This window comes from Delphinapterus leucas, chromosome 16 (genome assembly GCF_059928025.1).
Source record: "Delphinapterus leucas isolate spDelLeu-1000000601 "Yukka" chromosome 16, BTC_Dleu_Yukka2, whole genome shotgun sequence".
Lineage (NCBI taxonomy): Eukaryota > Metazoa > Chordata > Mammalia > Artiodactyla > Monodontidae > Delphinapterus > Delphinapterus leucas.
In genome coordinates, this window is record NC_143144.1 from 9,472,342 (window position 1) to 9,485,831 (window position 13,490).

Consider the following 13,490-nt stretch of genomic DNA (forward strand, 5'->3'; position numbering starts at 1 on the left):
GAGTGGTTTGACCTTAGGACTTCTGTCCAAACTCCATTTAAAGGCAGTAAAGATTGAAATATACAAGTTCTCACAAAGACCACAATTAAGAAATGAAAGTTATCCTTTTCTAGTGACATAAATTTATAGGGGAGCTAAAGAGAGAAACTATATGGCTTACCAAAAACAGCCACCAATTTGAGATCTGGTCATAATATTTAAACTGCAATGAGAATAGGCCCTCAAGTCTATTTTTATGAAATTTATCCCCACTGTGAAGTGGCAGTGTGTACAAAGGTAACACAGCTTGTGATAGTTTACAGAAATATTTGCTACAACATGCATATTATGAAGGGCTTCAAACATATACATATTAAGTTTCATGCTGAATAAATAATCCCCCCAATTTCATTTTTATTTTTACATAAAAATATAATATTGCACTCTTAACAAGACCAGTCATTTTGCATATTTTCTCTTTAGATAAATGATGAAATTCAGCCTTAAAAAAAAAAAAAAAGACTGAGTAGCAACCTTATTCTAATAAGGGACTAATGTAAAGTTCTCAGTAGAAAAATGAAAGTTAGACAATAGCTGCGATTTTTTTTTTTTTTAAACAAAGCAAATCACTTCAACGTGAATAGGAATAGTCTCATCTCTGCACCTATCTGGACCTCAGAATTAATAGGTGGTCTGTGCAAACCATGATCTCAGCGCAGCCGTGAGGTGCTCTTACCTATGTATGCAACTGAAGGTTACGAGCATACGTAGCCACTTGCTTCCTCTTGTATTTACCTTGACAGCAGAGACTTTGCAACTGCATTTTATACAGTTTTTAAGCAGAATGTTTTAGAAAGTTTGGAAGTTACAAAAGTAGTTCTGTAAACACCATATGAATTAAATTTCCATAACAAACACGCAAGTAATTCTTAGGCAGGAATACATCTTTGTATCTCATGGTAACAGCTTATTTTACAGTGTTTCCAAAGCCAATAAAGCAGCACCCCCAGTAAAAATAGAGCCATAATATCATGATAGACTATTCCAGGAGTTTTAGGAATTCTGCCTTTATCACGTGTAAGTTTGCTGTGGAGTACACAGATTTTTCTATTGTTCCTAGAATTCTCAAGTGGTATAGGTTAGTAGAAACAGTGGAAACTGCTTCCTAAAAGAATTATTCTGCCTCCTGTTTAAAACGAAGTAAGCTGTGTCCTTTTCTTTTGTAATTCTGTTTTGGGGAAGAAAACTCCTCCTGCATATTAGATTAAATGCCTTAACTGGACTGCATTATTAATATCTGTGCAAACTTCTTCTGAAATGGAGGCTTTCTATTGCAAATTGTTAAGTATTTAATGCTCTGTAAATGGCAGATATTAAAAGAATTATCACTGTGTTTAAATCTTAGTGACTCAACTAAGGATATTCCATATCTAGTGTTATGGATTTTAAGAAGGATTTTTATGAAGAAACAGAATGTGTCTGAAAATCAAAGATACCTGTGTTGTTGTTTGTGACTGTCAAAAAATTCTGGTTCTACTTTGAGCTAAGAAGGCAACAGGCAAAAACTGCCTAACACTGAGATTCAAATATTCAGATATTCAAAAAAATCTTTGGTGCAGAGGCACCTACTGAATTACATACTTCTCAAAGAAAGCAATGATCAAGTCCTGAATTCTTTCTCCTTATCTTTCCTTTTTTGGGGGGAGTGGGGCGGGTGTGTTATCTTGGCAGAAAACTTTTAAAATATAATCTTTAGAGCATTTTATACAAACAGCTGGCCAATTTAAATCCTACTGGCTTTTTTGGAATAATAGAAAATAGAAAGTAATAGAAAACAGAAATAGAGAGACGCTCATCTTTTCTTTAGAATCCTCTATGGAAAAAAACCTTTAAGAATATGATTTTAATTTACTGTACCAGACTTAATTAAACCTTGTTGGTTAGTGCATACTGACACACCCTCCAGGTTATCACTAAACAATACTTTCCTCTCAGGACCTCGTGAGGCTGCAGAATTCTGTGCAGATGAATAGACTTTATCATTACTTGGACGGTTTGTTTGGTCATCCAGTTCTTCGGGTTTGACCTCCTGTAACTGGTGAAGTCGGCAAATCTAGCTTGGAGTTAAAGTGCCTTGCAGAATGCGAGGTTCTCACTCATCCCGCTGCATAGCTGCTGAGGAAGGAATAGAACATTGGCTGTTTCAGGCGCTGCTGGTCCTTCCGACACCAGGCGATCACGGTCCCATCACTGTTTGCTGTGTACAAATGGTGGCCATCGCAGGAAAATGTAAGGCTGTGAAAAAAAAAACCCATTTGTATATTGTGTCTCTGAAAAGTGTATCAGCATATTGGTGATCACATGGAAATCAGTGTAAGGGGGTTAAGATATGTTTACTGGAGCACAGAGACAAACAAAATGACGGCCTACAACTCATTGGTTTTGACTGTAATTCTAATGTAGTTTACTTGCTCTGCTGGCATGTTTGTGAAGCTCCTTCTAACCAAGTGATACAGACTAAAACCAGGACCAAAAGGATCGGTACGTTCTGTTCCTTCTTTGCATATTTTCTTTTCCCTTCTTGTTTAGCCTGATTACTTAAACTACAAATACTTGGGTATAGGAAACTTCGAAAAATACAGCAGTACTACACTTTCTCTCTATAGAAATAAATGGTGATTATTTTATGGAGGTATTTTATTTCCCTGAAAGGGGAAAGGGTAAAAAATGTAACATTAATACATAATTAATGTAGGTTCATTAAACTTTACATTTAGTGGATTAAAAATTATTTTAATAAAGTAGAATTTGAATCCCTTCCTTCCAATTGAGTTTTTAAAGTCAAATTTGTTAACAGAGCAAAGGGTAACTGGTTGTTTAGCAGTCCTGTCAAGCACACGCCTGTAGCCATCAATCACCATTATGCGATTTTCCATAAGGAAAGGGAAAAAATCCATCACTTCTGCAGTTCAGGAGGCTTCCCTGGCGCGAGCCCAGCACGCCTGCCTGTGGGGCTGTGAGCTCCTGACCCAGATTTCGAGCTCCATGAAGACAGGCATTTGGCCTCCTCTTGCCACCGGGCCCCGGGCATCCTGGGCTTCCATAAATGGCCGGCTGTTTATAATGACTTTCATTACGCACTTCTTTACCTCTGTGTGCTTTACTGTCTCTCCAACAAAACAGTCACAGAGTATGTTATGAAGGAAAGAAGAGGTGAGGGAGGTTTTACCTTACAATAGGCTTATTTGATTTAGGAAATGTAATTTCCCGCACAGGCTTTAGGTCCCAAGTACTCCATAACCTAGAGGAAGAAAAAAGTCATCATCTAATTATGCAAACTAAAGTTTCCTTCCCTAAAAATTGAACCTATGTGTTTACTTGTTAAAAGTCATCTGGAAGGAAGCACAATAAACCGATCAACAGTAGTTACTTCTGGGCAGTTTGCCCAGGTGGGTGGGGAGAAAGGAAACCTAACTGTGTATTTTCATATTGTTACTCTTTCATAGTTGACAAACAATATAAAATTTCAAAAATGTACTAAAGCTATCTTTACTATTTATAAATAAAACGAAGAACTGAAGAACCGATATCCGAAGGTGATTTTAAATCTCTAAATATTATTATGTTTAGATAGTAAAAACCAATTTTTGAAACTGCTGTGCCCTTATAGACAAAAGTACACAAAGAAAGAAAAAACTCCTCTTACCTTACAATTCCATTTTCTAATCCCCCAGCAATCACGTTGATAGATATTCCCTCAGGCTGGTTAGAGAAAGCCATGGAACAAATGATCTCTCTGCAGTGGACATGTCCAACGAGGTCCCCGTTCACTGTCCAGAGTCTGAGGTCACTGCCCCCGCCAGCTAAAATGCCACAGTCACCTGCAGGTCACCAGGCTGTGGGTGTCACAGAGCCCCCTACACTGGGCCCCAGAGGGGCATCCCTGAGGGCCTAGCTTGTTTGTTTTAGTGATGAAGTTTACAGGCAACTCACGACTGAAGATTATATAAATGGAACTACTGCACTGTAAGTCACACAGAGTTGGCATATTTATCTAGAGATGGTGACCAGTGAAAAAAATGAAAACAAATTAAGCTACAAGGTAGAGCAACAATGTAAATTAACCATGAATCTTTCTGTAGTCATGATATTTCAGCATACAAACTGCCAAACCTGAATTTGAAAGTACCTAGAAAGCTAAACAATCTCCAAAAAGAGAAGAAAATATTCTGTGAAACAATCTATAAGAAGTGACTTCCGGGACTTCTGAAGAAACAAAAGTTACAGTAAAAGCTGAGTTAAAAACTAATTCTTAAAAAAAATGAAAGCTAATTCTTCAGAATGTCTAAGATTGACTCTTACAAATCCATGTCTTATTAAACGAATTTTTTTTCCTTTCAAAGACCATGAGTAACCAAACTTTTTGTAGTTTTCCAGGGGGTGGAGGAGGCACTAATTGCTTTAATATCTTCTATAAACTCGGGCTGTGGTTTGGGGCCTCGTGGTGATGTGTCCAGCCTTCTTTGGAGAAATATTCTCATACTGATAAGACAGAGGTTAAGAGGCATGATAAAGTTTGGACGACATAATGTGTTACTACACTTAATTTTATCTCTCCATTAGAACTAACAGAAAAGCAGACAATGTGTTTCTCTCTTTATTAAGGAAATGAAAAGATTTTATAGCAAAGAAATAAATATTGGAAATACTTCTTTACCTAAAGGTATGCAGAAGACCTTCCAACCAAAAGGCCTAGTGTGTCACCAACCAAAAGGCCTAGTGTGTTGCAGTATCATTCACAATAGCCAAAAGGTGGGAACAACCCAAATGTTTATCAAGAGATGAATGGATAAACAAAAATGTGGTATATCTATACGATGGAATGTTGTCTAGCCACAAAAAGGAATGAAGCTCTGATACAGGCACCAACACGGATAAACCTTGAAAGTGGTACGCTAAGTGAAATAACCCAGACACAAAAGGACAAATACTGTATGATTCCACTTATATAAAATATCTAGAATAGGCAAATTCACAGAGGGAGAAAGTCGAATAGAGGTTACCAGGCTCTGCTGGGGAGGGAGGAGTGTGGGAGTTATGGTTACAGAGTTTCTGTTCAGGGTGATGAAAAAGTTTTTGAAGCGGGCAGTGGTGATGGTTGCACAACACCGTGAACGTAATAATGCCACTGAATTGTATTCTTTAAAATGGTTTAAATGGCAGTTTTTATGTTAAATATATTTTACCACACACATACACACACACACATACACACACAAAGATTAAAAAATGCCCAGTGGTCTACTTCCCATTGTAGAATATTGATTAGGAGAGATTACCCAAATAAAGCATCAAGATATAGGAGACTCTGGGACTTCCCTGGTGGCACAGTGGTTAAGAATCCGCCTGCCAATGCAGGGGACAGGGGTTCGATCCCTGGTCCGGGAAGACCCCACATGCCGCCGAGCAGCTAAGCCCGTGCGCCACAACTACTGAGCCTGCGCTCTAGAGCCCGTGAGCCACAACTACTGATCCCGCGTGCCGCAACTACTGAAGTCCGCGCACCTAGAGCCCACGTGCTGCGACAAGAGAAACCACCGTAATGAGAAGCCCGCGCGCTGCAATGAAGAGTAGCCCCTGCTCGCCGCAAGTAGAGAAAGCGCATGTGCAGCAACAAAGATCCAACGCAGCCAAAAATAAATAAATTTTAAAAAAAAGATATAGGAGACTCAATATGCTAAAGAAATACAATTGTAGATGATAAACTCATCTTTTACGTAAGTAGAGATTTCACTCTTTCTTTTGAATTTAATATCTAATAAAGATTTTAAAAAATATATAAAGTAACCGGATGTGTACTAGTACGGTCAGAAGGCTTACTGAAGTCATTGGATACATATCCATAAACAATATTGATGTAGGGGTTGGTAATTGTAAGACACAGCTATTGCATGGCTTAGTTCTTCAAAATAAAAAATCTAAATGTGGTCCTCAACTCTGAAGTATGGTATGGAACTTAACAGGCAAAGAATTACCCTAGCAGATTGCCCAGAAACTTGGTCTACCACAAAACCAAGTAACCACTCATCTGCCTAAGATTATAAATATATATTAAAAAAAAATCGAGGCCCTTACCCAATACTGGATTGCTTTCATGTATAATTTAACATATCAACTAAAAGTCAGAAAGTTGGGTATTCCTGAAAAAAATCTTTATTCTTCCTATACATCTTCATCAAAATTAAAAGAAATTGGAGAACTACCCCCTACTCTGAATCTTAGAATATTATATTAACTTCAGAGTACCACTGGCAACACAGGAAAAGGCTATGAGCCCTAGTTGAAATGCATATATTTTGATATAGTGGCAGAATGATTTAAAAAAATACAGAAATCATCTACTATAATATTTACATAGTTTAATAAATTTTACGTCTTATCACTATAACAACCACATCCCATAATAAGCCCTGGGAAATTAGGATCAGGAGGAATGAGTTTGCCAGTGTATCTTCAGCCCCAATACAGAAAATTTTGAGATTACATATGTGTATATATACTCACATATACACATTATATATTACATATACATATACATACACATGCATATGTATTTATTTCTCTTAAATTTTGATTTAAAAGTTACTTGGATGGTTATCACTAAAGTGTCAAGACTTTTCGTAGGCTAAATCTGGTAACTTTCTTCCCTTCCTGGACTATAAGAATAGGAGAATGAAATATAGTCTGGATCACTTAACATGAATTTGTCCTCTCTTTTAAAAAAAAAATCATTATTTAAAAATAAATAAATAAATAATAAAAAACCATTATTTTTATTATGCTGTCTATACCAGTTGCTCTTTATGAGTCCTCTTCTATATGCATTGAGAGGCCTCAAACAAGTGTAGAAGGCCTTTTTGTTCAAAGTGGAAAGAACGTTCTAGCCATTACTCTATTATACTGTGCACACTACCTAGGGGCACCTGAACACCCTACTAGTGAGCTGGTAATTGTAAGCAAAAGTAATTTGGTTTCTTGTTCCCATGTGACTAGCTAATGTAATGTCACAGATATAATAAATCACTACTGGCAGCAGGAAAGTAATTAACTTTACAAAATTTGGTTCCCTCGGGATCAGTCCTAACTTCCAAATGTTGCCAAAACAAGAAAGTAGAGAACTCTATATAAATAATCATTATATGATTCCCCCAAATTCCCTCTTGATGTGACATACTGAAAGCCACTAAGGTATAAATCAAGGAGGAACAATTAGCAAAGTCATCAATCATCTGCCCACACTTATGTTACCAAAGTCAACTGTTTAAGATCTTTCCCCTTAGTCAGGCTGATTAGGAAATAAAAATGTTTTCATGACACTATTTTATGACTAGGGGTGAAGACTGGCAAATACTTCACACTGAAATCTTGAAGCATGACTGAAGATGTTACTTTTCTTGAATACAAGCATGAATGAGTGTTTTGCAAAAACAAGAGTTTTACTGTGGTATAGTACAAAAATAAATATTCGGACTTTGTCCCAGGTCCCTGGCCTAGAGCTCCTAAATCCTTGTTAATTTACTGTCTTTTTTATGCTAATGAGATAACTCCTGGGGGGAGGCCCAGACAGCTTCAGGATGGGAACTGGTCACCCGAAAAGCCAACCCTGAGTTAAAACTTACAGCACCTCCCACTTCCAGGGAAGGGAGGGGGCGGGAGGTTGAGCTCAGTTCCTAATGGCCAATGATAGAGTCTACTGCCTACAGAATGGAACCTTAGAAAAACTCCTAAACAACAGGGGGAGGAGAGTTTCCAAGTTGATGAGCACACTGACATGCCAGGAGGGTGGTGCAGTCTGACTCCACAGGGACAGACCCTGTAACCTCACCCTACCTACCTTTTCTTCTGGCTGTTCACTTCTATCCTTTGTGATGAACCACAGTAGTAAGTACAGTGTTTTACTGAGTTTTGTGGGTCATTCGAGAGAATTATCAAACCTGGTGGGGGGTCTTGGGACTCCCAAATTTGCTAACTTCAACTAGTTAATGTCAGAATTGAATTGCACTGTTGGACACCCAGTTGGTGTCATAGAATTAGAGAATTGTTTAGTGTCTGGAAAGACCACACATTTGGTGTCAGGAAAAAACAAACAATATGAAAAATGCAAGCAAAGGATAAAAGACCACCCACTGTAGATGTGTGGAAGATATCTGTACTGAGTGGACAAAAAGAAACAGTTTTTCAAAGGATCCTTTCAATGAATGGAAATGCAAACAGAAAAGTTATGAGCTTTTCAACAGTTCTTTCCCTCTGGATGCATCAAGTTTTTTAATATGTATACATGAAAAAACAAAAACTAAAAGCCAGACCTTTGATTAGGAGATATATCATTGTCATGTAGATTTTGGGCAAATTATACTTCCATTATTATTTTATACTACTCTCTCACAGGAACTACAAGACACATGTAGGAAGTTGATCATCCGCTGATGCTTTTCATTTAGTCGGGAGGGAGGTAGCAAAGTCAGTAGTTAAAAAGCAGAAGCAGGGCTTCCATGGTGGCGCAGTGGTTGAGAGTCCGCCTGCTGATGCAGGAGACACGGGTTCGTGCCCCGGGCCGGGAAGATCCCACATGCTGTGGAGCGGCTGGGCCCGTGAGCCATGGCCACTGAGCCTGCGCGTCCGGAGCCTGTGCTCCACAACGGGAGAGGCCACAACAGTGAGAGGCCCGCGTACCGCAAAAAAAAAAAAAAAAAAAAAAAAAAGCAGAAGCAAAAAAGGATGGAAAAATAAAACCAAAGAAAATTCAGATAATTATGTAACAGTAATTTGCTTAACTTACATGTGCTCAAATGCAATCTTACATATATCAGAAAAAGTTAAATTATGACAATACTAACTTTTGCATAAGTAGATGCCTAAATTGATGAACTCAATCTTCAACCTTACTGGTTTGTTTTTTGGCCTCGCTGTGTGGCATGCCGGATCTTAGTTCCCTGACTAGGGATCAAGCCCATGACCCCTGCATTGTGAGTGTGGAGTCTTAACACACATACATGCTATCACCTAAGTATACAGATCTGGCAGGGACCTGAGAGATGTAATGCAACAGTTTAACCTATGATGTAACCAGCTGGCTGAATGCACTGTGAGTGCAACCACCCTGTGCTTTGGTTTGGGGCCAGCTCACCTGAGTCACACACGGTGGCAATGTCACCTGTAGTCTCACTGGCAGAGACGGCTGTGACAGGGCTTTTGTGTCCTGCCAGACTTTGTACGTAGCACAACCTGAAAGACCAAAGACATGAATTTGCATATGATCATTACATATAATTATATTCTCTTATTTGTATAATTCTTTTCCTCAGTGTATATGTATCTATTTATAAGGCATTCCTGACTATATTCCTAGCTGATTTTTTAATTCAATAAGATTACAAAGGTAAAGTCTGTACTTCATGCTTAAAGCTATTATGATATAAAGATATTATTTTAGTGCATCTATTTCTCACAGTAAGAACTAAAACATTAAAAATAGCTATTTTAGAGTTAGATTTCTGTACCTGTTTAAATCCCATATGATGCAGGTTCCATCTCTGCTCACACTTATCATTATACTGTACGGTTTGCAGACAAATAAGCTGGTTATCTCTTCTGTGTGCCCATAGAGATGTATCTGAGACTCCATTTCTATCTCTGAAGGCTAAAATTTAAAAAATAAGTAAAGTATGAGACAAAAACCATGACGAAAGGTATCCTAGTGTCGTATCTCAAAAATAAAAACAACCCAAGTGATTCAAATATTCTTCTCAAACATCTCATTTTTCAATCTAGTTCAACTTTTTCTAAAGAGTAAAACTAATTAAACATTAACAAATTTTAAATTGACCATAATTTCATCAACAAATAAGCTTTTCATTTTTGTCTATTCTTTTCCAGTCTTTAGCCAATTACATATGTATTTTATAGCTGTGATTATTGCCATACAAATAATTCCCTATTTTGTATTTTATACATTCTCCCATAAGCATTTTCCATTTTTGACAGTGTCTTCAAAATGATTTTTAAGTGTTATAATATTCTATACAGTTAGTATACTATAATTTACTTGAGCATCCCTTTTTTAAAAAATTAATTAATTAATTTATTTTTGGCTGTGTTGGGTCTTTGTTCCCTCACACAGGCTTTCTCTAGTTGCAGTGGGCAGGGGCTACTCTTCCTTGCGGTGCGCGGGCTTCTCATCGCAGTGGCTTCTCGTTGCAGAGCAGGGGCTCAAGGTGCGCGGGCTCCAGTAGTTGTGGCACACGGGCTCAGCAGTTGTGGCTCGTGGGCTCTAGAGCACAGGCTCAGTAGTTGTGGCACACAGAGTTAGTTGCTCTGCGGCATGTGGGATCTTCCCGCGCCAGGGCTCGAACCCGTGTCCCCTTCTTTGGCAGGCGGATTCTTAACTACTGCACCACCAGGGAAGCCCCCTTGAACATCCTTTATGATAGACATTTAAAATTGTTTCAAATTTTTTCAAAATTATAGATGTCATAATTAAATCCTTCATGTATATAAGTTTTGTTCCTCCTCTAAATCATTTCTTTAGAATTTCCAGGATTCTACTAGTGGATCAGTGAATATTAATAATTTTACAGTTCTTGAGTGTACTCTTCAAAGGCTTTGTACCAATTCATGATGCCACCAATGGCGATGTATTACTCATCAATAGTTGTGGACTGATTTTCTAAATCAAACATTGAAAACTGATGTTCCAAGTTCCACATGGCTCACAGATGCCAGATGTCCACACAGGGTCTAACCTTTGTTTTCATTAGGGTAGCAGTTTATTGTCATAAAGTATTTCAATACAAAGAATATAGAAAAGTAGAAAGAAAGTATAATAAAAAGCTGTATACTGACCACTCAGTTAAACTAATCCTAATATTTTATAAGATCAGCTTATTTTTTAAATAAAGAAAACATTAAACATTACATAGTCTGTGTACTGTTTTACATCCTATTTCCTCTCTCTTGTCAGAAGTTACTATTATCCTGAATTTTGTATTTGTTTCCCATGTATGTTGAATTTATGTTCTACTATATGTTACTATAACAATTGTATTGTTTTTCATGTTGCTAAACTTTATATATATGGTATTATATATAATAATATGGTATTAATTATTCTTTAGGTATCTGCTGCATCTTGCCTTTTTGATCACCACTGCTTTTGAAACATATGTGTTGAGTTATTAGCTGCAGCTCATCTATTTTAAGTGCTTTATTTTTCACGTAAAAATACCTATTTTATTCTTAAAGACTCAAATGACCCGGCGATACCAGGCTTACAGCTCCCCTTGGAACCACTGGCTTGAGCTGTGTGGCAGTGGCTTCTGTTTAGCTAGGGCACGTGGCCTTCAACTGCACACAACCACAGCAACCAGGTGGCTCTGAACAAGGGCACGAGTCCTGGTTCTGGGCCCCTTCTGGTTCTCCTCCGTGACCTTCCCCGCAGGGCCAGGAGCCTGCAGGGCCACAGGGGTGTGCCAGCGCCCTTGCAGACCATTCTTCAGGGTCCCTGGGACCAAAGAATTCCTTGCCCCCAAAGGCCTGAGCTCCTTCCTTCTCTGCTTGAACTCTGCAGCACTTCAGTTTGTGACTCAATTCCCATTCTAAATCTGTGAAAATTTCCCGAGTTTTAAATGGCAATCAAGGTTGCTTTAACTTGAATTTCTCTTATTGTAACTAAGTTTAACTTTTTCACATATTCATTTTCTTATCTGTAAATCTGTGTGCTTGGTTTTGTGTATTTGTTACTACATTAAGAAGATTATTTGTAGGAATTCCTCTATCTGTGGAATAGAATGCAAGTGCCTCCTTGTTTCTTCTGCTGGATGACCTGGATCTCCATGCCAGGCTAGGGACGCCTTACCCAAAGTCAAGTCTTGAGGATCCTGGACAACTCAGGGAATTCCAATCCAGGCTGTAATTCCAGACAAGAGTTGGTCCTATCTGACTCATCCTTACTCTTAGGGACCAGCCTTTTGGACAAGGGCCTCCTTGGGACTCCCCAGCTTGCTCTGTCCCTTGTTGTTCTTTTCTATTCCTCTCACAAGAAGCTGTCCAAGGACAGTGTCAATATTCTAGGATTGACAAATGCCCTCAAGGCTAAAGCTCCCTCCTTGCTTATTAAAAAATAATAATAAATAAATAAATATATATGTGTGTGTGTGTGTGTGTGTGTGTGCATTTTTTTTTTTTACTTCATGATCATGAATAATATTTATGGGGTAAACACAAGATAGGTACCCTATAGTGGTTAGTGAAATTTTATAGATTTTTCACTTTAAAACGATTCCAAGAGTTAGTGTTACTAGATGATTCCCTGATGGACCAGAAAATAATTTCCATGGGTAGACCAGGAATCTTGTGCTGGCCTACTTCTTCATAAAATGTTCTTGAAGGGTGTAATACTACCTTGATACACTGCATATATATTCTCCTACCACCATCAATTTAGAGAATAGAAATACAAGTGTTCACTTATATGAAGATGATGTGGCCACACTATTTAATTAGTGAAAAAATGACTCAAGACCAACTATTTTAAAATCAGTTATCACTTTTAGAAGACATTCTTCTCTAATACTGTATATAAATGGCTTATAGATAACCATTCCCTATAACCAAGCAACGTTATTCGTCATTACACATGTAGAATGCATTTTAGCAGACTATCTTGGGATAGTCAACAGAAACTCACAATGCTCAAAGTTATATATGCTTCACTAGCTCAGGAAAGTATTTCATAAGATTCCCTTGAAAATATTTTCAGACAACAATTATTTTGGTCATATCCTACATGGTGCTTGGGAGGTGGTCTTTTGTATGTGTCAAGGCCAACAGAAACGAGAGCATAGATACTTTTAGAACCATGGCATTCAGCGGGTTGGGAGAACAGAAGCTAGTAAACATGAGGTGTTTCCTGCCAACCTCACAGGCATAGGGTCACAACTGCAGCTTCAGGGACCCCAAAATGATGAGACGGTCCCCAATAAAAAGCAACAACAACATCTACAAAAACCCAAGTAACCTTCTCTCAGATCAAACAATGATAAAACCACACAGCTAAGATACAATTTTGGACATGGTTTAAATAGTAACTGTTCATCTCATGACTTGATTACCTAATACTATTAATACTTAGGAGAAAAAGAAAACCCTTACAAATAAATTGAAAAAATCCACTTTCAGGCAAGTACAGAACTGAGGAAAGGTAAGCAACCTAAGACTTCACAATAACTTCAAACTAAAAGAAGCATGTGTCTTGCTGTATTCAAATGATAATAGCTACATCTTTGATCTATTTCAAAGCTATGTTGTGCAAAATTACTCCTATACCGAGTACAGCTTAATCTTTTTTTTTTTTAACCAATACTGTATACTGTGCTAGCTTACAATTAAAATTTTAAATTATAGGAAGAATGGAAGTAAGGAAAACTAAGAGCAAGGCTGTTCATAGTGTTGGG

The 13,490-nt window shown here is 37.9% G+C and overlaps 1 protein-coding gene across 10 annotated transcripts in view; it reads right to left on the bottom strand.

The window, feature by feature from the left end:
* Window positions 1-226: 226 nt before the first annotated feature.
* The window catches only part of LYST (lysosomal trafficking regulator), a 191,536-nt gene continuing 178,272 nt past the window's right edge, over window positions 227-13,490 (bottom strand). For 6 of the 10 annotated variants that reach the window (XM_089897446.1, XM_089897445.1, XM_089897449.1 and 3 more), the window contains 5 exons: window positions 9,540-9,679; window positions 9,167-9,264; window positions 3,686-3,860; window positions 3,209-3,280; window positions 227-2,274 (listed from right to left, as the gene is read on the bottom strand). In XM_089897446.1, the coding sequence (XP_089753572.1) occupies window positions 2,136-2,274; window positions 3,209-3,280; window positions 3,686-3,860; window positions 9,167-9,264; window positions 9,540-9,679 (624 nt within the window). In that variant the 3' untranslated portion in view covers window positions 227-2,135. The other 4 variants (XM_022553139.3, XM_089897444.1, XM_089897455.1 and 1 more) reach the window with 2 other exon arrangements.